Genomic DNA, 23651 nt, shown 5'->3' on the forward strand with positions numbered 1-23651 from the left:
CTTCACATCGAGAGTGTGAGGAATCAACCAAAGCAATTAGTTTCCCTTGACCTACTGCGCACTTCCTGTAAAATAATTTATTAGTCTTTTAGAGACAGTCCCTTTTTTAGTGTCTATGTTAGGGATAAAATACATCCTGGCAGTTGTTATGCCAGAATAAAACCTGACAGGATTATTTTTCAGCCTGACATGAATTTGATGGATGTTGTATAAAACTGAAGAGTTAAATTCTATGAAAACTACCGCCTGGATGTACTTTATCCCATTTCTTACATAGCCACTTGCTACAAAATGTAAAAATTTGACTCAACTTTTTTCTGAGCCCTAACAGTTTCTAAATTCTTTCATTAAAGGCAAATCTGACAAATTAAAATGGCTAAATGGAGTATACACTAACCTACATATTATTCAGTCACATTGTTTCCCTAAACAGTTAAAAATGGCCACGGAGACAGACATTGGTATATAAGTATGTGAGTGTGTTTACTGATGGTCAAGATGATTCGAAGTACCCGGATGAGCCGGTGTTATTTAGTGGTTGTTATCTCTGAAAAACATAGCTTGGAATGTCACGACTGACCAATCAGATTCTAGTATTCCAGACAGCCGCATGAGCCATGTTTCATATTTGACACTGAAATTGAACTGTGTAAACGTGACTGAGCAGGAATTTGGATTTATTTAAGCGCCAGATGTAATGAAGCTCTCACAAAAGTGAGCGAGACGTGAAGCCACTAATGTGGAATTTCTCATTCTCATCGAAAGTGTTGAAGTGTAAAGTTACTCTCTTTTTGCTCCTGGTGGCTTAGAGTTCTTTAATCTACCTGAAACTGGTGAATCAGAGTGACTCTTCATCTCCTGATATGACCGTTTGTACATCATCTGATATTCATGGAATGATCCCAGGCTATGAGATCATTTTTTTTTTTTGGGTCCATTCTGGTCACATGCTCATGAGCTAACGAATGTGTGATTTCTTTAAAATGACCCTTCTTTCCAAATACCTCATTGCTTTTATTCTCAGTGATCACAGAAAGGCCGAAATATTATCCAGCCATCTATTTGAGCGTTTCTAGGCAAGCTCCGACATCTTTCATTTCCATCCAAGGGTTTTATTTTACTGATACCTAGAGCTCTGGGTGCGTGTGTGGCGGTTCGTGTCTGCGTCGGTTTACAAATGGTCTGTTGCGTTTCCTGCAGTGTTGTGGTAGCGTGATCTCGGCCCGCGAGCTGGTCTGTGATCAATTGTTACTTTGGAATTACAAAGTGAGAGGAAATGCTTACCAACAGTTACACACTTCATTGACTTAAGATAGCGCTAACTAACAGGGCCACCTCAGGTTGGGTCAGTCGAGTGGATGCCGCGGAAGCATTTGAAAACGATTATAGAGGTGATGGTTATCAGATTTCCCTCAGGGATGCCAGTGTTGTCCTCGTTAATTCCCCATCAGAATGAGTTACAAACAACTTGTTTTGAGCGCTGAGAGTGCTGTGCTGCTGTACATTTGGTGTCAGCCGTCTGGTGGAGTTAGGAAATGACAGGAGCTGTTGTTTTGGGACTTGTTTTCATTGCTTAAAATAGTCACCACTAACCGTTTAGGAGTAAATCTGGAAACGGATTGCATGAAATCTGCCAAATTGTCAAGATGTTTATCGGTTTATGCTTAATTAGTCACTATTACTCAGCTACAGCATCTGGCTCAATTTTAGCTTATTGTCCTCCTGTGGACGTTCTGTGTTTGGGTAACAAAAATGTAATTTAGTCTTTGAATAGAAATTTTTAAAATATTTAAGTGTGTAGCAATGTAAGCCGAAAAAAAAGGAAAAAAGAAAAAAATATTGTGTTAAAACAGGGAAAAACTGCAATGTTTATGTATAAGACTTTTTTACAGTACTTTAAAATACTTGATTTTAAAATGGTTGGAAAGAAGGTCACTGGTTCGAGTCCTGGATGGGTCAGTTGTCATTTCTGTGTGGAGTTTGCATGTTCTCCTTGTGTTGACGTGGCATTTTTCTGGGTGCTCCGGTTTCCTCCAGAGTCCAATGACATGTGGATAAACAAAATTGGCTGTAGTGTATGAATGCAAGTGTATGGATGTTTCCCAGTTTTGGGTTGTGGTTGGAAGGGCATCTGCTAGGTAAAACATATGGCGGAATAGTTGGCGGTTCATTCCACTGTGGCGACCCGTGATAAATAAGGGGCTAAGCCATAGGAAAATGTTTGAATGCATGAAAATAGTTGGAAAATTGCTTTTTAAAGCTACTTTGAAAATAAATGTGTAGTTTTTTCTAAATACATCAAGACATTATTATTTTAAGTGAAACATTTTACATAAATATGTATTTGTAAATAAACTATGAATAAATTTTATACTTGTATGCTATTTCAGACCGAATATTCAGAGTAGCATGGTAAACAGTATAGGGAGCACATCACAGGTCGTCATAGTTCAACAATGAACCAATGTGATGTGAATATAAAACCAACTTCACCTCAGTAAAGCAGGCTAGGCGGAATAGTACTGTTTACTTATGTTTTGTTGTTAAACTAAATAAAAATCTACATTATCGATGCTGTAAAAGGTCCCTTATGAAGCTGAAAATAGTCACAACAATCTTTCGCCGGGAGATTTCAGTGGCTGAACAACACTTCCGTGCATTTAACCCGTTCATAAAACAACAAATCTACAAAAGCTTTTGTGTGACAGTTTTAAAACAGAACATTAGCTGTCTAAATGAAATACTATTGCCATGGTGTCGTCCCTTCACCAGTGTGCAAAAGTAACTCCAATATTGATTCAGGATTTTCAAAAATTTCAGAATTATCAGAATTGGGGGAATTGTCGGCCTGATAATATTTAGTAAGATGAACATTTTTAGATCTTATACCTTACCCAGAATATTAAAATGCATATAAATACATTTAGATAATTTACTTTAATCATTACTATTGTGGTCTAGGGTCACATTGGTTTTTCAATCAAAATTTACAAATGCGTTATGAACTAGATGTGCGTTCTTATTTTTCTGCTTTGTGATGACATGGATGCTGTGTGTTTTCAGGTTTGACCGCTGTTGGTGGTCTGTCCCTCATGGGTGGTGGCTATCTCCCCAGCAGCACAGCTGAGACTCTGGCCGTACTCGCTGCTTTCATCTCCTCCGTCAACATCGCCGGTGAGTGCACCCAATACACGATTACTGTTACGATTACATAATACGGTTACGATAACCTGCCAACAGTAAAACGAAAGACAAAACTTCACCACCAAAGCGCCAGTGTCTAAAAGTCGATGTATGATTCGCTGCCCTCCGACTGCCCTGTATCTTGTGTTCATGAGAAAATCAGCGTCCAGGTGGAATAGTTTAGTCCGTCAAACCTCACACCTGAAGCAGGAAATGTCAGCACGGCAGTTTTGCTTCAAAGAGCCTTGGTCATGTCATAAATCAGCCTCTGCTCAAACCCAACCAACAGAGCCATTAAGCAGGAAGAAAATGGCTTCAAGTGGGCAGGTGGCCAAAATGCCATCCTGAATCCAGCCACTCTTTCATCCGAGACGCCAATCCAGGTCAAAGGGTGTGTTGGTGATTTAATGGCATGCTACTAGGCTACTTTTACAGACATTTTTCATCTTGCTACAATAACAACTTTTTGATACGCGCTCCAGGGCGCATAAAGTGTCTGAATTTATATATTTATCTTCTCAGAAAGCTGGTGTTTAATTTCAGGTGTATTTTTTGTTGTTATTTCCATTCCTAATATGCACTATTTCATCCCTCAGTTCCATTTAAAACCTTTTGGAAGTTAGAAATATGAACATTCTACTCGCTTTTTCCTCTCATCTTTTTTTGTGTGCTCTTTTTATTGTTACAAGTGCATGGAGGGGAAAAAATAACAATTGCCCTTTCCAATTTAATTTCAATAAAGAGGAGGAATTTATGGTTAACCTGCTCCATTAATGGCGGGAATGAAAACATATTTTATTCTTGGGGCCCGGCTGAAATGTCTGAATATCCTTCACATTTAATTGTGGGAAAATGCAGCGTTCTTTTCTAATGCCGTACATGTCGTGTTCGACCGTCTGAGTGCATTTGCTTCTTAGTCGAAATAGTTCACCTGGATCCTCAGAGTAACGGGTCACTAAGGTTTGAGTGTAACTGGATATCCGTCTGAGTATTAAATGAAAAGCTTTGGTTTGGTAATCGTCCTGGTAAGTTGCTTTGCTAAGCCCGGCGTAAGCCAGGAAAATGAATGTAAATGCAATCACACGGCAGTTTAAAAATACTTCACTAATGAGCAGCAGATGAAAGTCTCCTGTCATTCCTCATGGCATCTGCTACTCAATTACAACATTTACACCCAAATGACTTGATGTTTACCTTTTTCTTTCTTTCTTTCTTGATTATGAAATGGTCGAGTTTTGATCACAATTAATCATACTTTTCATACTTTTTTGTATACAAATACATTTATTTTAATACAAATTTAGTGCAATTAAATACAATTTTATCCTCAAATGTTATTTATCATCACATGCAATATCAATACATTACAATAAAATGTTTATTTGTATAGCACATTTAAAGCAACAGTTTAGTCGACCAAAGTGCTGCACAGAGTAAAAAACAAAGACAAGTCAACTCATTTGTGAACAATAAAAATTTGGAACAATAAAACACACTGCAAAATGGAGAAGGTTCACTAAAATAAATAATCATTGCACATCAAGTCAAAAAAATATAAAATGTCGATGAGAAGAGAAGGTTTGAGTAGATTTAAAAATAGAGGCAGTTCTGATACGCACCATCTAGCAAAGTAAACCGCAGGATCCACAACTTTTTTTTTTTTTTAGAGGGGCCAAATAAAAACAAAATGGGTCCACTGTCAAAAATGTAGGAGCACAATCATTAATTTTATTTATTTATGCAGCAATTTGTACGTTTTTGTGTAATAGTTGAAATGTAGAGCCCTGAAACCATCAAACTGAAGTATTATTTTCTCATAAAATGAAACTTGGTAGACTCAAAGGACATCTAAATCCAAGTTATTTAACGAGCCCATATGACTGATACGTTTTTGACACCAAAGCGCAAATGGCAGGGAACATCAGAATTTACGATGTATTCAGTCTAATTCAGTCTAACAACTTTTAGTGTGTGCACCGGAAAAGGTTTGTTTAAAGCTTTTTAGATAAGTCCAAATCTGATCACATGGAGCTACCACAAAAAAAATGTAATCCAGCCACTTTGATTAATTTCACGTCAATGTTGAAAGCTAAAAATGACCTAATTTTGATGTTCTATCATATTAAGTAATAAAAATGTAAAGTTATTTAAAGTTGAAATTTAACTTTGTGTACTGTTTGTCTTTGTGTAACTGTTTCTCTTATTTGATCAGGTGGTTTCTTGGTCACTCAGAGGATGTTGGACATGTTCAAGCGGCCCACTGATCCTCCAGAGTACAACTACTTGTATCTTCTACCTACTGGTTTGTTTGTTGGTGGTTATGGGGTTGCTCTTCAAAGCGGATACAACATTGAACAGGTAAAACACTGTTACTTAAAAGTATAGTTCACCCAAAACCAAAAATGTACTCGCCATTTTCTCTTCCTCATGTGGTTTCAACTGTTTACACTGAACTCAAAAGTATATAATTTGATAAATCTCTAATAGAGTAAAAAAATGGATTCCAGCAGTTTCAAGCTTTTTATTTTTCCCACAATATCTTTTCTGTTCATCAGAAGAAAGAAATACAAATATGTTTGGAACAAACAGGGGAGTGTCAGTAAATGATGACAGAATACTTTTGGGGTGTGAAGTATGCCTAAAGTTAACTTAACAGCATGATTTGAGGCAGATTTCAGAGTATTTCAACGTTGCAAATAATAACTTGTAAAGTCCTTTTGGAGTAGCATTGAAAATGTTAAATAAAATGTCTATTGAAATTAAGATGAAAATGATACAAGTATTGCATAATTAAAAACCTAAATTAGAATAACAACTGATAATATATTACAAATATTTTAACTTGGTCAAAATTTGGTTAAATGATTAATATTCTTAACTATTTAACAAAATGAAAATGTAAAATATTTCCTAGGAACCTAGCTGTTTAGCTTTTTTTAAACTTGAAGTTTTTAAGTTATTGAGGCATTTCTAATAAGCTGAAATACTCAAATTGCTAACTCACATTTTAAACCAAATTATAAAATTAAATGTCAATATATTAATTAATAATATCATAGTTTAGAAATGATGCTTAAATAACACTGGTTTATGAAGAGACTCATTTGGTTGACAAAAATATCGAAGATTCTTTGAGACCTGCTAAATTCAGCTTTATTGCTACCATGTTAAAAAAAAGCTTTTCTAATGTAAATATAGTTACTCTGTAGCAAAAGAGAACAGGATTTGGGAGGATGTGCATCCTAACTTCCTGTGGTTTTTCTGTCTGGATAACAGATGATGTATTTGGGCTCTGGCCTGTGCTGTGTGGGGGCTCTGGGGGGTCTGTCCACACAGTCCACAGCCCGTCTCGGAAACGCCCTTGGCATGATCGGAGTGGCTGGAGGCATTGCAGCCACTTTTGGAGTGCTGAAACCCTCTCCTGAGCTCATGGCACAGATGAGTGCAGCCATGGCGGTGGGTGGCACTGCTGGTGAGTACATGCCTGCACTTTTTTTTTTTTTAATATATAAAGTCAGCGGCCTTTAAACATAGTATGTGTATGCAAATAACCTTTGTCATTTCCCTGCAACCCTAGGTAATGGTCATCAGGTCGTGTGAGTCACACAGCACGGCATCGCGCTTTGTAGTCAGTCATGTCTAATCTAAATTGCTAATTATTCCTGGAAACCTGCTGGAACTTAGTTTAAAACCGTCCTGAGCAGCCCCAGCTCAAACCAGAAGTCTGCTTGATTCCAGATGGTTAAACCCTGAGGTCTCAGCCCAGCCTAAATATGCCCCATACGCACACTTCCTCAAACCTGCACTCCAGATTCACATCCACACATGTACACACGCCACTTCTTGACGTCTGACCCTTTTACCAGCAGGTCTTGAAGGTGCATTAAACGAATGCTGATTATTGATAGCACAAAAACATACCTGAACCCAACAGGGCTTTGTCCTTATTTTTTCTGGACTACAGGGATGGCATAGTCTGCATATGATGTCATCAATAAGTGAAAGTGACATGTCTTACTATAGTAATTCAGGTGTTTGATGGTAGTATGTGCTCTATTACCATAAAGTTTTAGAATTGAATCACATGAAAGACTACATTTAATTTGAAATGTAAAGGCTTGTGCACACCAGGATGATTTTTGCTCATGCTTATTGCTGATAATTGGAAATAAACTCATAACTGATAATAAATAACGTGCAAAAAGGCAGGCGTAAAGCATCATTTAAAAAATGCCTCAGACTTGTTTTTTTTTTGGTTTGATGCATCATGTTAAAAAATGGTCAACCAATCAGATTTTTTCTTTCTGTGACTGGAGTTGCTGAAGTTACAGTAAACATGACTTGGTGGTGCTCAAGTACAAGATGCTCTCTGTGAACATGTATTCATAATGAAGGTGATGATGCATGGAGGAGAGATGAATGTGGAGCTGCTTGTTTTATTGACGTCTGAACTTTATGATAAACAAGACTACCAGTTAACAAATAGAGTGTGAATGCTTTTTATCAAGCACTTCTCCTGTAACAAGCAAATATCAAAAGCGTAAAGTTGTGAAATGCCACCAGGTGTACCGGGGTATTTCTGTTTAGGTAATAAGGTAACATTATTGTTTTGGTACTGCAGCAAAGTTTCTCAATTATTACAGTAGAATGAGAATATAGTTTCTAGCCATATTGACCCAGAAAATGCCAACTTATGACCTTAGTACATGGTTACTACAGAGTCAAGCTTTTCTTGATTGAAATTCCAATGGTCTAGTCCGATTCAATCATTTACAGAAAACTAAAAATGACCCGGAAATTGGCTGAATGGATTAAAATTGTTAAAGCTTAATTGTTTAACTCAAACCACTAAAACTAAACTGTTAGTTGACAGAAAGTGTTCCATTTAATAAATCACTTTTTTTGGACACATTTTGGTAGTGGTGTGGAAATTGATGTCTATCATAGCTGATGTGACAAAAAGATTGTAAATGAAGAAACAAGCTGAGCATAAGACAAGCATATTCAATAAAAAGCCAACACAGATGTGGTGTGAAACCAAACGCAAACAATTTTACTCATCTGTCAAAAAGAACCAAAGCAAATTGCCGTCCAATTCCATTTAACTGCTGTCTATCTATCTGTATTGGATCTGCCAGTTTCCTGTTCTCTTCTAGACACGCCCCTGGCTGATGATTGGCTGCAAGTGTGTTTTAAGACTCGTTCCGAGACTTTTTCAAATAATGTTTAATGCACCTTTAATTTTTCTTTATTGTTTGCTCCACTTTTCAGGTTTGACCATTGCTAAAAAGATCCAGATTTCAGACTTGCCACAGCTTGTTGCCGCTTTCCACAGTCTGGTGGGTCTGGCGGCTGTCCTTACCTGCGTGGCCGAGTACATGGTGGAGTATCCTCACTTTGCCACCGACCCTGCTGCCAACCTCACTAAGATCGTGGCTTACCTGGGCACCTACATCGGTGGAGTAACCTTCAGTGGGTCTCTGGTGGCTTACGGCAAACTGCAAGGTACTGCTTGCTTAGAAAAGTAAAATAATTAAAGCGATAGATTACCAAAAGTGACATAATTCATTCACTTTCATGTTGCGCCAAAACTGAATGCCCATATGACTTCTGTGGAGCACAAAAAGATAACATTTTTGAAGAACTTTTTTTCAACTTCAGCATCTTGTTCCAAAGAAGTAAGTAAGCCCTTCAGATTTGGAACAACATGAGGGGGAAGGAATGAAAGGGTTTTTGGTTTTTGTTCAACCAGCCCTCATAATTTCACACAATTTTGTTTTTGTTTGTTTGTTTATTGGTTTATTATTATTTTGTATAGCTGCAACATTACAAAGCAATTGATTATATATTAATTATATATTTATACAGCTTTCTAAGATTTATTGTATTTTATAATATGTTTTTAGATTTTATTGTAATTTCACTTATGTGTTTCTCTTATTAATAATAATTTTTAATGTTTCTTATTTTAAACAGTATTTTGGAGAGAGATGCTATAGTTAATAGCGTTAAAAATAAGAATTTAATTTTACAAGATGATGCTGACGTAGGGTTGCGAAGATACTGGAATTCGATACCAATCGGTACTGAAATCTTAAAAACGTCCATTTACTGAGAACATTTCAGTGCTGTTGATCATGTTCTTAAAAGAAAAGACTGTGATTGGCCGTGAAGGTCATCAGTTCACCGAACTCACCGCTGTTTACTGAGTGCCAACTACTGATAGAGGGACACTGGAGCATGTCCCTGTATCTGTGGTTACACTCGGTAAACAGAGGTGAAGCGATGACCTTCACGGCCAATCACAGTCATTTCTGTTGAGCATGTGAACACAATGGCAAATCAGCGCTGTTTAAGAACATGCTCCACAGCACTTAAATGTTAGCTGGAAAAGGAAGTTTTTTAAGATTACAGTACCGATTGGTATCGAATTCCAGTATCATTACAACCCTGTGATGATGATGATTTGTCATGTTATATTTCACTTCATTTATGGAAATTAAAAAATATGATAATAATAATAGTAGTAATAATACTTCTACTACTACTGATAATAATAATAATAGTAGTAGTAGGAGTAGTAGTAATAATAATAATAGTTATATGTAATAAACAATACTTTTAATTAAAATAATCAATTATAATTACAAAATAATGGTTATTTGTCCAGTTAATATTTCACTTAATTTATGGAAATAAAAAAATATGATTTGTTAATAATAATAAACCAATAATTAAAAAATCATAATTTTCAAATGTCAAAACATAAAGCTTTTATTGTGGAGGAAAACCACACTGAGCGCAAAAGCTTCTCTTTTGTTGACAGCAGCTGGTTTCTGACACTTCTAATTACAAATGTGGGAAGATGGTTGGCGCATGTTATGTTCCCAAGTGCACGTTACAAGGAACCCAAATCTGCAACAGACACAAGTTTATGCGAAGCAGTGAACTGATGTGTAAAACACAGTGACCCACTCTGCTCTACATTTATTTGTTTAATTAAACCGTACTAAACCATGTCATAGTTCTGTTTAATTTCAATTAATCATGTAGACCCTGGTATAGATCTCCAGGTCTTCATTGTCTTTGTTTCGCTGTTAACCCCAGCAGCCCACCGGTGCCACACATGCCTCATGTTTAAAGCCTGGCCAGGCGGAACCCCTCTGAATTTGGCACTAATTAGTCCCACCGCCCCCCAGTCATTTTCCACTTGTCCCTCAAAGCTGGAACGCATTATCTTCAGGAGCTTTCCCATTGCACTGAAGCCTGCAGGCCTTTGCTGATAAAGCAGATTACAAGTCTCATTTTTATCCTTGTTAGTTTTTCTTTGAGCCTAAAAGGGGGCCTGTGTACAATACAGTACATAATCGTCCAATCCAACTGTATCGCTAACTTGTTACTCGGCAGAGAAGTGTAATTGATTCAGCTCCTACTGAGTTTTCCCTACACACATACTTGTCTTGCACTGATGTGTGTGTGTCTGTGCGCTAGCAGATGCTATTTAACAAGCTGACGTACAGTTGTGAATCTTTGCTTAAGGAATGCTAATGTGTTGTGTTCTGCTCATGCAGGTCTCCTGAACTCTGCTCCTCTAATGCTTCCTGGTCGTCATGCGCTGAACGCCACCCTCATGGCAGCCAGTGTGGGCGGCATGATCCCCTACATGCTTGATCCCAGCTACACCACTGGCATAACCTGCCTGGGCTCCGTGTCCGCTCTCTCTGCTGTCATGGTAAGGGTACACATACAGGTTCTCTGGAAAAAAAACATTGGCCTGGTTGAATTTTGTGTGTTCAGTTTGATTTCCCTTTTTTTGGAGCAAGAGTATTATTTTTGTTTTTGTTTGTTTTTCCTGTGTATGTTGTTTATTGTAAATGTTAGAGTATCATATATAAAATGATGCTATTATTTTAGTATTGTCACGATACTGAACTTTAAAAACGTACATTACCCGCTAACAATTAAGCGCTGTAGAAATGACTGTGATTTGGTTGTGAAGCTCATCAGTTTACTGATTTAAACCGCTCCAGTGTCCCTGCATCGGTGTTCACGAAGTCACAAAGATCAGTTGATTCATCAGTGAATCGCTCTAATATCAGTTCATAAACAGACTAGCTGATCGAACAGCTCCAGTGTTTGTATGCGTGTTTGCACACACTAAACAGTGATGAACTGATGAGCTTCATGGCCAATCACAGTTATTTCTGTTGAGCACACCAACACAATGGCAAATCAGTAGCGTTTAAGAATGTGCTCAAAAGCACTTTAATGGTAGCAAGAAATAAACAGTTTTAAAATTTCAGTAGACATTGGCAGGACAACACTATTATAATCTTACATTACTTTATAGATATAAAGCATATATAATAGATGATATGGAGGTTTTATGCACTTTTCCAGTACAATTATGCAAATGTAGTGGAAAAAAAATACAAAAGAAAAGCATTTTAAAAAAATTCTAGCCTCATTCTTTGAGCTCATTTATTGTATGTATTTGTTACTGGATATTAGGGGTGTCAAAATTAATTGTTGTTTCTATGCACCACGATGCAGACGCGGAAAGTACAGTATCAGTTCAGTAATAATCATAACAGTTTATTACGTATTAATGTCCTTTATCTCATATGCGTTATGTGGCTGTAGAATACTATGACGAGGGAGGCGAGCGCAAGTGATTAAAATGCAGACACTCTGTCCAATTCACTGTGTGCAATTCACTGAGCGTTAGAGCCAATCGCAGCCCTTTCTGTTGAGTGCGTGACCAATCATAGGCATTTAACAACTCGCTCAACAACGCTCAAAAAGCAAGCGGGATAATATTTACATTTATTTATTTACTTTATGGCTCGTTTCCACTGACTGGTACGGTACGGTTCGGTTTGGTACGGGTCACCTTTATCAAGCTTGCGTTTCCACCAACAAGGGTACCCTTTTGGTGGGCGTGGTGTATGACAAAGTTTCAGTTGACGTCATTATCGCGGGAGGAAATGTCTACAATAAAGCTGTACGGGTCACTCGCATATCATATGAAAAGCACTTCTCACAATACAGATGCTTTACACACATAAATACTTGTGTAGAAATGTTTATTACTAACTTTTCAATGAACATGAGTTGATTATAACTGCAGATCAATGACAGTGCGAAACAGCCTACTGTAACGTCTGTAATTATATTAAATAACTAAATAAATGAACATATATAAACACATACAGCCCCTTACAGTCTCCGATATGTTATCAACTACAGAAGAACACACAGCAGACATTTCGTCGGTATTTAGGTTCAAAACAACAATATATAGCCTACAGTCAGTGTCAACTTCTCATCTGTGTCTATAATCTTCAGCAGCACATGTAGCCTCTGTTAGAGAGTAACTCCATTATTCTGAGTTCATATTAGTCCAAAAGGTGATCATAACAATAATAGTTAAACAAGGCAGTTTGTTCTGAAAAATAATGTGCTCCTTTTTTTCCGGCTTCTCCTTTTTCTCCTTTGTTTCCTTGCGCTTCACTCTCGCGTTTGTCAGTGTCTGACAGGATCGGCTTTCAAAAGCTCGTCAATAATTGAGCGCAGGTTATTATCATCAGCTCATGAAGTTTGTTATTTCAGATATAATATTAGACGCGCGCGAGCGCAAGGAAGAAAGCGAAACCGCTCGCGCCTCAGACTGCCTCGTAAAAAAACTACGCGGCACAGCGTTAATCTGCTCTACTCCATGGCTTTGTGGCTGTTTATCAAGACGACGACAACGTTTGTTTGAGCCCGAATCGACCATGGCTCGTTATTATATGTATTTATAATTCCGCTGTAATCTCTCGGTTGTGCGTGTATTTCAAACATGGCGGGTTTTTTGTTTTCATTCTGGCTTGTTGCGTAAGCGAATGACGTATCTCTGTAAACCAATAGCGTTCAGCTGCGCGTCTGGCTCCGCCTTTTGGTACCCTTTCTCGTGTTTGGTACCCTTTCGAAAGGGTGCCGAAAAAGTGGTACGGTTCGGTTCGGTACGCTTTTTGACAGTGGAAACGGCTATAAAAGCGTACCAAACCAAACCGAACCGTACCGTACCACTCAGTGGAAACGGGCCATTAAATGCTCATGTTGTTCTGTGCATGTACTTTTGTTTGATGCAGAGTGTTTTCTTTGAGCAGATAAAATTTAAAGGTACAGTTCAGATATCTGACTGCTTGTATTAAAGGACAAGATTGTATTACAAATACATATTAAATGTATTAAAAATTATAACTTTTTATACAAGAATTGTTGTGCTGTAAAGTAAAATATAAAATTGTGTACGGAAAGCATAGTCAATGCACAAAGACATCGAATTGAACCGAATTGATGGCATGATAATCATAACCGAACCGTGAGACCAGTGTAAGTTCACACCTCTGCCAGGTATGGTACAATAACCGGTTTCAGGGTCAAGCTTTTAAAACAGCAAGTCAAGCTTTTAAAACCAGTGTTTTTTCAGTGTTTTTTGTTTATTTGTTTTTTATTTTTTTTTTATGTCTTGCCAAAGTGTACAACAGTATCACCAGCAGCAAAGGACCATACATCAAAAGCTACTGGTTAGCTTACAACTCAGCAAACATTTAAAAAACCAATCGCTTTTACAATGGATTTACCTTATATCCAACAAAGCGATGTATTTTACATTTAAAAATAACTTTTCTTAGAGTAGTAATCACAATACTGTGAAACCATGATATTTATATCCAAGGTTATCATACCATCAGAATCTTATTCTGGCCAATGTTCGTTTGTTACATTGTGTAAAATGTACACAATTTAAAATGCTTGTGCAGCATTTACTGTAAATTTTACAAACGAAATGTGCACTGATAACAGACATTAGAACGAATTTCTGTAAATTGAGAGATTGAGAACATAGTGCAGCATGTATTACAATGATGATCTGTTTGTGAACCCTGAAGCGCATGAAGTCCACTCTCCCATGGCTCTATTTTTTTTTAAATGTTACCATATTATTATGGATAACTATGAACCAAAGTCACATTTGGTGTCTTGGGCCTTTTGTCATTTGTCAATATTCAGGAAGCTGACATTTTTATACAGCTCCTTTTACCTCCTATAAAGATAAACAATCACCTACAGCATGGCTCTTTTTACAGCGATATTCTTCAAGTCTCTGTCTTTTTTGCTTGTTCAACCGTATTTTTTACTAGATGTGTGGTAGCCAGCTTTGTTTAAGCCTGTTCCCAGTGGAACATGCATTGTTTAATAATACAGGGATGATATCATGGACGAGTGAAATGAATACTGTGTTTTGACAAACACCTCATGCCTTAATTGAAGCCTATTGCAACCAAATCTGTGTGAAATGTGTTGCTTTGGCGTGCGCTAGATCACCTTTCCGATTTGTATCATCGGCCAGTGTGTAAATGAACAGACCGGTTCTAGAGAAATGAACGTTGTGTACAATGCTTATACCTCAGGCTTGTGATTTTTCTTTTGGTGGACTTTAAACGATGGAATCGAGTTACTGTTGCGCTTTGCTCTCTTGTCATCACTGTAACCTTTGATCTCCACCCTTTTTTCTCTGTGTGACCCTCTTTCTGACCCTGCTTTTCTTTTTGTTTGTAGGGCCTGACCCTGACAGCCGCCATCGGAGGGGCCGACATGCCTGTGGTGATCACAGTGCTAAACAGCTACTCCGGCTGGGCCCTGTGCGCTGAAGGCTTCCTGCTGAATAACAACTTGCTGACCATTGTGGGCGCCCTCATTGGCTCCTCTGGTGCCATCCTCTCTTACATCATGTGTGTGGTAAGTTCACAGTCACGCTTGATTTCTCTCCCCACCACTTTAATATATGTATATATTTTATTTTCTATATTCTTCCTGGTTAGCTGGTTGAGTGGGTTATGATTTGCTGAATGGCTAATGCAAATTGCCTGGAAATACTATGCTTATCACCGTTACACAGTTGCATGTGCTTTCATTGTTTTGTTTTACCAGTGGCCAAGCACATAAGCATAGTTAACATACCTGTAGCTAAAAATGCTAAAAATATTGCAATTCTACTGTAAACTGATTACAAAAATGCCAAAACACTCGCAATCGACTTTTTGAAAGATTGTAGGCATTTGACAGATAAATATGAATTTGCTTTCAACTGAAAGGCTAGTAAGTCCAACAGTGTTGCACTTTGCTTATGTCTGTGCTACGAAATCCAATCAATTCTAGAAACAATTCATGGGAAATGTATCTAAACAATAAAACATACTTGCAGGATGTGGCACATAATTCATTTCTTTTATGGTGTGAACTGCTACACCTTTTAGATGTGTTTGGGCGAATCCTCCATTAAACTTTTAGATTGTGGATTTATGTTTCCGTAACACCATTCCTGCATCAATGGCCGTATTCATGTCGAGAACATTTAATCCATATGAAAACCTCTCGGTCATTTGATTTTTAAAGTTTTTTATTTTATTTGTCCCCCAAACAATGGTCCGCTTTAATTACAGTTATAAATGTTCACATCCTATTGAACTGAAGTAATACACCATTAAATTTATTTCACTACTGATATGTGTAAATATTGTTTTTCAATAGTTTACCCTTGAATCATCTTAAAATGTCCAAGAATGGATTCATATTTTAGTATTTATATGTTGTTTGGGTTAAGATATTAAAGAGACTAAATACTCAGAAGTGATAAGAGAATCAATTCATCATGGAGATGATCAAAACAGTAAAAGGTCACTGTAAATCATTTGCACCTTGCTTAATTAATCTTGGCTTATAAAACACATGTGTGCCGGTCTAAGAATCTAGATCTGGAAGACTGGATGTTCCTGTTATAATGACTCCCATGGCTTGAACCTGAGCGATTTGGAAACTCAGCACTACAGCTTTTCTTTTTTTTAAGGATGCACAAATGGCATTATTTTATGTGTACTCTCTTTTATCATTTATCAATGTGCAAATTCCTCTTGAGCCACTAATATCCTGTTTTTAATGTCGAAATGTCACAACACATGTTTGACACACATTTTCTTGACACAATTTGTCCACTGAAAGGTGGTTTCCATTCCATGTGTTGCCCTGATTTTGCAATTTTGGGTCCATCTTTTTCTCACTAGGCTATGAACCGATCCCTGGCTAACGTCATTCTGGGAGGCTACGGCACATCATCCACCGGCACAGGGAAGCCCATGGAGATCACCGGTACCCACACCGAGGTCAACGTGGATCAGACGGTGGATCTGATCAAGGAGGCTCATAATATTATCATCGTTCCAGGTAATGGCCTCCCTTTGCTGACTTGCAGATCTAAAACTTGGTTTTTAAATTAGATCTGGGGAAACTTCAAACAAGCCTTTGTTATGTCTGTTCAAGCCAAACTTGGTCTGGTCCCATTACATCACTGGTGATTTTTTTTTTTTTTTTTGACCTCTCCTGTTCAGGATAAACCCCTCAGATTTTGCCCTGAGGCTTGTTGGGGCTTGTTCTGAGATGGCCTGAAATTCTCACTTTTTTTTTTTTTTTTTGTTTTTTTTTGAGGTCCTTGATACAGTTGTGTTTGAGTTTTATCCCGATTCTGTTAGACCTTGGCATGTTTTGTGAAAAGACATGGTTTACCTGCATTGAATTTTTTTCAAAAAGTCTTTTTAAAAACACAAACGAGTTTAACAAAAGAGCAAGTAGGGCTGGACGATTTAGCCTAAAATCAAAATGCCGATTTGATTGAGCCTTTTAACTCAATTACGATTAATAAACGATAATTTTATTTATTTAGTTTTTGCCTTCATAGTTCACTTACCAGTTTTGTACAGTAAATAAGCGCCCATATTACACGTGCAAAATTTTTGAATGTAGGGTGTTTTATTTGATTTTAAAAGAATTGAAGTAAACACAGTCTATTATCCATGGTATTTATTGAACATTAACACAGAACAACTGAAATTACAACACACATTTCCTAAAACACGGCTCTCCGCGCCGCCCACCCTCGTCACCACTACCAAACTGACCAATCATAAAGCTTGCGCTAGGCATCGTTGTACTGTGTAGTTAAATTGTTTTTAGATGTACGCTTGTATGCGAAGGCTGCGCAAGAGCATATGCGCAGAATGATATAATAAGTATAAATCATAATATAATAAGTATAAATCAGAGTGGGGTCACTTGACTCCAGACACAGTAGGGAGAGTAATTGAAAAATTGACCTGGAAGATCGATTACAGGTTCTGAATGTCGATATATCATTTTTTCTATATTCTTCCTGGTTAGCTGGCTGAGTGGGTTATGATTTGCTGTATGGCATGCAGATGCCTGGAGATAGTATGCTTATCACCGTAACAGAGTTGCATGTGCTTTCATTGTTTTTTTTTACCAGTGGCCAAGCAAATAAGCATAGTTAACATACCTGTAGCTAAAAAAGCTAAAAATATTGCAATTCTACTGTAAACTGATTACAGAAAAGCCAAAACACTCGCAATCGACTTTGAAAGATTGTAGGCAATGTCGATTTCGATTGCTTTTCGATTAATCGCCCATCCCTAAGAGCAAGCCAAATCAACCAAAAAAAAGCCATTATTTTTATTTTACATAAATATAAATTGTAAACAGGTTGGTCAGAAATTTTTATATTGGTGTTGCTAAATTAGGAGTCAAACAATTTTAAATTTTGGCTATTTTGAATTGGGTCGAGTTTTCTGAACATATGAACATCACAGTGAAACTATGTGTTTTTTGCCTTATGGTCAAGCATTATTACAAAAAAAAAAAAATGACATTGAGACCAATTATTGGCATGAACTTTAGTCTGCCTAAAATCAATCTTTAAATGATTTTTTATTTCCAAAAATATTTTTTTTTCATCAAACAGACCTTTATGTCTGTGAAAGAAACCTTGCTTCACCTCTATTACATCACTGATAGTTTTCTGACCCCTTCTGTGTGGCATAATCCCTTCAGATTTTTCCCTGAGGCCTCTTGGGGCTTGTTCTGAGGTGGTCTTAAATTCCCTTTTTTAAATTTTTTTTAAAGGCCCTCAAAATATTTGCCTGCAGTTTTATCTTGTATCTGTTTCTGTGTTTCGTAAAATGGTGTGATTGGCCTCATTTGGGATTCTTCTGGCATGGTTGCACCATATTTCTTTAGCCCAGCTGACTGATTGAGCTGTGTGTGTCAAATGAACTTGATCCATGTTTAGCTTTTAATAAAAGTTTGGTTGGCAAATAATTTAGTTGGACTCGTGTATGTGAAGTGCATATTTTTCTGTGGTCGGTTTAGTCTTTGCATTGGCCTCTAGCGACTGCTTTGTTCTTCGCAATGGACTGTTTTATAGTCACATTTTATGGTCCGGCAGCAGGTTGAGATGATCAAGACCTTGAAGGCGACAGGACAGTGGAAAAGAGGAGCGATTAGATGCGGGAATATGAACAGAAAGAAAATGAGAAACGATAATAAACGCTCGTTCCAGAGTAAACAAGACTGCAAGGCCAAGCACAACAGAAACAGGCCTTTTTATTTAAAACAAACGGCCAACCAGCTCTGAGGCATCCAGATTTTTTTCTTGACCGTTGCCTGTTTAGCCACTGCCAAGATGTCTAAGAGCCCTGTGCTCATGGATAACACAGGTCTGACCCATCATGAGTACCAAAGTCTGCTAGGATAAACCTATTGGATGTAATTAAGGGCATACATTAAAGGTGCCCTATAAAGATAATCTGGGTATATCTAGGCATAGTCTAATACTAAGAGATCAGTAAATGAAAATGGACATATCGTGAACCTCAGACACCATTGTTTTCTTATTCTCATGTAAATTCCGCAAGTGTAAAACCCCGGTGGACAACAGGCCAATCGAAACCTAAAGCAAACTGCTATGCAACTCATGGGCCATGCCCTCATCATTTGCATGTGTGTGTGTGTGTGCATCATGTTCTAGTGAGAAAACAATAGGGTTTCCCTCCCTTAGTTAAAGAAAATATATTTATAATAAAGAATAGATTGTTCAAACTCTTTGTAAGACACAGAATACAAGATTTACAGGTTATACATTTGTTCAGTTCCACTCTGAAGAGACCTAGGTAGAGCCCCATATTTTAGCTATATCTGCACAGAATTTTGTAAAAAAAAAAAAAAGTGGATTTATACAGAATGATTTTGGGAGTATCATTGCTAAACACTTAGTGTATAAAATAAAAAATAATACCTTTAATAACTTTTATTTGATGTTTACAATACAAATCCAATTAGATCAACTTAATTGGTAAATAAGGCAAGTCTCTCATATAATATCTCTACTAAAAGACAGAAAATATTACTTTACACACTGTGTTGTAAATCATATGAACATTTTCATATTTGTTTATAATATTACTGAAATTAAATAAACTTAACAAGTTTACACAATAGACTCAATGGGCTAAAAATCTGCGAAAATCTGTATATTTCTGCAAAGTTCATGTGGGCCTAGGCTATTTTTAATTGTACGTTTTGTTAATTTAGCATGTTTATTGTGAAATTTTAAGCACAAATTTCAAAAAACGTGTAGACTTCTAAATTGTATCAAATCACTCAACACAACTGTCATCGGTTTATGCAGAGGTTAATATTAAGTCCTAGTTGTGTTTTCTTTTACATTATAGCTTAAATACAGTGTTATACATCTATCTGTCTCTTTTATCTTATCTTATAAACTCTTTTAAGTTTAATTATAATTTAGCTTTTATCCATATCTTGTAAGTAAAATAGGTTAACGTTACTCTGAGTTTATATTGATCCATATATGGTCAATTATGGACCTTTTGATTCTAGGGGTATTTTATGAAGTAATAAATGAGCATATTAAACCGTTTCTGGAGGATTTTACTGTTGTTATTGCTACCGACTTTTTATAGTTCAGATTTTGAATAAATGTTTTAGCAACAACTTTCTAATATAAAAGATGGCAAATGTTTGAGTATAGTAGCTGCAGTCTGGACAGTCAGACTCTCCTTATTGTTGAACTCTGGACTGCAAAATTACACGTAATTGAAGCACTTAAGTTTTCTCCCCTCATTTGCCTCTAAATTCATTCATCAGCCATCATTGGTTTTGGTATGTTTTGAAAGTAGTTGTCTTTACTGCTCACTCCTTAAACTAAGCAAGCAACAGCTTTGTTTTCATTTACACCTTTTCATATAATTTAAGTTGCCATGGTGTGTTCAGATGATTGACAGCTGTGAAAACATTTCTGTTTAAGCGTAGGGTTTGCCAACCATGGCTGTTTTCTCAAAGAGAAAAAAATCATTAGTAGTAAAGAGGGTTGGTCAAACTGTGACATGCTTATTTTAGCGGGGAGATTTTTAAGGCTGTTGTGAAAAGCCTGTATCAGCTGTAACTGACTGACATGGAGTTTCTTTTAGGAAGACTCTTTTTATTATGTCGAGTTCCTTCTGATCCCATTTTAACTTGATCTGTTTTGCTTTCAAACTGGGCCAAAGGCATAAAAATAAACACATTTGAGATAAATTATATTATATTCTGACACTTCTTTAGATTAATCAACGATGTATTTCAACATGAAGCAATTTCCTTTTTTTTTTTTTTTTTTTTAGTTTGTTTATAATCTGTTCCAGTCATTTGACTTTCAGTTACTACTGCGTCTGTGAGTTACAAATGAGTGGAAGCGTGTCACTTGTTTGCTTTACTATCAAAACATATTTTTCCTATTGTTTATAAGTTGGAATAGTTTATTATGGCAAAATCAATTCACGCGGCATATTGTTAGAAGGATGAGCTATGATTAGTAGAAATATGGAAATGACGTGTCGGGATCATGCAGAGTTCATTAGTGTTTTCCAAAAGGAGTTTCGTAAACTGTTTTTCTTTATTTTTGCTTTAATCATAGATCAGACTTCTATTGTCATTCGTTTTAAAAACAAACAAGAACTGTTTAGCAACCCCCTTAGATTTTGGTATAATATTGACCAGCGTATATACACTGCGTACTATACAGACATGAGGAGACAGAACGGTACATTTTATAAAATACATATTTAAGTAAGTGACATTTGAAGTTCAGAAATGTAAATGCATATTATATAAATAAACATAAATACATTATATATAATATAAAAAATGTACAAATAAATGAATAACATGTAAATACACTTATGTAAATATATCTGTCTGTCTGTCTGTCTGTCTGTCTGTCTGTCTGTCTGTCTATCTATCTATCTATCTATCTATCTATCTATCTATCTATCTAATAAATGTACAATTGTACTTTTCTGTCTTCTAAACATAAACACCACAACAGTATTGTATTAAATATGAATGTGTTTGAATATATTTATCTCTATTTAATTCCTATGTTTTTTACTTCAGGTTATGGTCTGTGTGCAGCAAAAGCTCAGTATCCCATTGCTGATCTTGTGAAGTCACTGACTGATCAGGGCAAGAAAGTCAGGTAAGCAAGTCAGTTTTTTTTTGTTTAGTTTTTGTTTAATCCTCCCAGTGAAATTGTGATTTAACATCATGATTAATTCATGGATGTACAGTAAGATCTATGAGACCAGGAGAAAGCTTTCTGCCTGCATTTGCCATTTGTCTCTGTGACCGTTGCTCAGCAGATGCAGGACACCCCTTGTTGGAAAACATCATATGAATTATTGAAGTTGATGACACTTAGAATTTTTTTCTTTCTTCACCCAAATACCCCTGTTTTTCTCCCTACAAATATGCTGAATATACTGCTGAATATATGTCAAAACATGTTATTCATTTAGATATCTAAATGTTTAAATTCTTTAAAAGTACATTTAAAAATATGTTTTTAGTTAAATCAGTCACAATGGATTTTGTTTATATGGAATAAGCAGCTTTGTAAATGGGATAGAGTTTTATAAACTTATTATTAATTAATTATCCATAATTAAATTATCCATACAGTAATTAAAAAGTGTTTTAAAAAATAAATTCAAAAATAGTTGAAGATACAGGAATATTTAACATATTAATATTAGATTTTCTTTTAATAAATCAAAAAAGCATTTTATTTACTGTTATCTATGGCTTTTTAAAAAATTTATGTAATTTTTAAATTCATATAAAAAAAGTCAAGGATGCATTTGTGAAGTTGTGCAGTATAAGAATATTTATTTTTTTATTTTTTGTCTTAAAACGCATTTTATCCAAGTTGAATGAATTTAAAAAAGCAAAACTATTGATGCATTCAATTTTTTTATATTTATTTATTTATTTATTAATTTGAATAGTCTAAAACATTTTTATCATTGTATCTGCAAAGCTTTTTTCGTGAAAAAAGATATTAACACAGGCTTCTATCTGGCCGGCAATGCATCAATTTCATATCTTATTCAAAGTCAATCTAAAAAGTCAAGCGTTTTCCTTTCCATCTTAGTGTCTGTGAGCGTTGGCCTGTCAGAGAGGCTCTGTACTGAAAGACAGAATCTCACTAACTGCAGGTCAGTCTGGTGCACCTCTCAATGGCATCTTTCTCTCAGCTTGTCGGACTCCTCTATTTCAAAGAGTGCTTTTGAATCTCGTCATTCAGTCGTTCTATTGTGTGGGGCTTTTGTTGGCTCTCCAGTGTACGTGTAATGCCCCTGTGATCTGAGAGCGCAGTGAACCCCAGGCCTCCCAGTGCTGTGAAAGAGCGACAGGTGCGCAATACGCAATACTTTCCACAGTCCCACTGACGCCTCTCGGGTTGCAGGGCGTGGAAAGGCTGTGCGCCTGACCCTGGAGACAACCACACCATTTCAATATTCCACATATTGATGAGTAGAGCTTGTAATAGAATGTAAAAGGTGCAGGTTGAAAATGTGAATGGTGGCAGGTTATTAAGATGGGGATATGAAAATAAAGATATGTGATGTGGAATGGGGACAAATTTGTGGTGTATATTACTTGAACAGGGGCGACACAATGGCGCAGAAGGAAGTGCTGTTCCCTCACAGTAAGAAGGTCGCTGGTTTGAGCCATGGCTGGGTCAGTTGGCATTTCTGTGTGGAGTTTGCATGTTCTCCCTGAGTTCTTGGGTTTCCTCCAGGTGCTCCGGTTTCCCCCACAGTCCAAAGACATGCGGTACAGGTGAATTGGGAAGGCTAAATTGTCCGTAGTGTGTGAGTGTGTATGGATGTTTCCCTAAGATGGGTTGCGGCTGAAAGGGCATCTGCTGCGTAAAACATGTCCTGGATAAGTTTTCGGTTCATTCCGCTGTGGCGACCCCGGATTAATAAAGGGACTAAGCCGAAAAGAAAATGAATAAATATTACTAGAACAGAGCTAATTCATTATTATTTTTTCACCAATAATCCATCAAAACCATTCCCTACAATTGAGTTAATCCGTCGATCCATGTTTGCACTGTTAAATGGTATAGTGTTTAATAATGTTTAAGAAGAACAGTGTACACTAGCAGGAGACTAGGAAAAAAGTATATATTTTTTTAAAGTAAATTATTATTATTATTATTATTATTA

At 36.6% G+C, this 23651-nt stretch overlaps 1 protein-coding gene across 1 annotated transcript in view; it reads left to right on the forward strand.

Moving 5' to 3' along the window:
• The window catches only part of nnt (nicotinamide nucleotide transhydrogenase), a 59893-nt gene that overhangs the window by 22873 nt on the left and 13369 nt on the right, over positions 1-23651 (forward strand). The window contains exons 12-19 of the mRNA XM_056445745.1: positions 3064-3174; positions 5396-5541; positions 6460-6655; positions 8455-8688; positions 10755-10915; positions 14791-14970; positions 16293-16452; positions 21532-21613. Of these exons, the coding sequence (XP_056301720.1) occupies positions 3064-3174; positions 5396-5541; positions 6460-6655; positions 8455-8688; positions 10755-10915; positions 14791-14970; positions 16293-16452; positions 21532-21613 (1270 nt within the window). The remainder of the gene's footprint in view (positions 1-3063; positions 3175-5395; positions 5542-6459; positions 6656-8454; positions 8689-10754; positions 10916-14790; positions 14971-16292; positions 16453-21531; positions 21614-23651) is intronic.

The sequence above is a fragment of the Danio aesculapii genome, chromosome 21 (genome assembly GCF_903798145.1).
Source record: "Danio aesculapii chromosome 21, fDanAes4.1, whole genome shotgun sequence".
NCBI classification, from domain to species: Eukaryota; Metazoa; Chordata; class Actinopteri; order Cypriniformes; family Danionidae; genus Danio; species Danio aesculapii.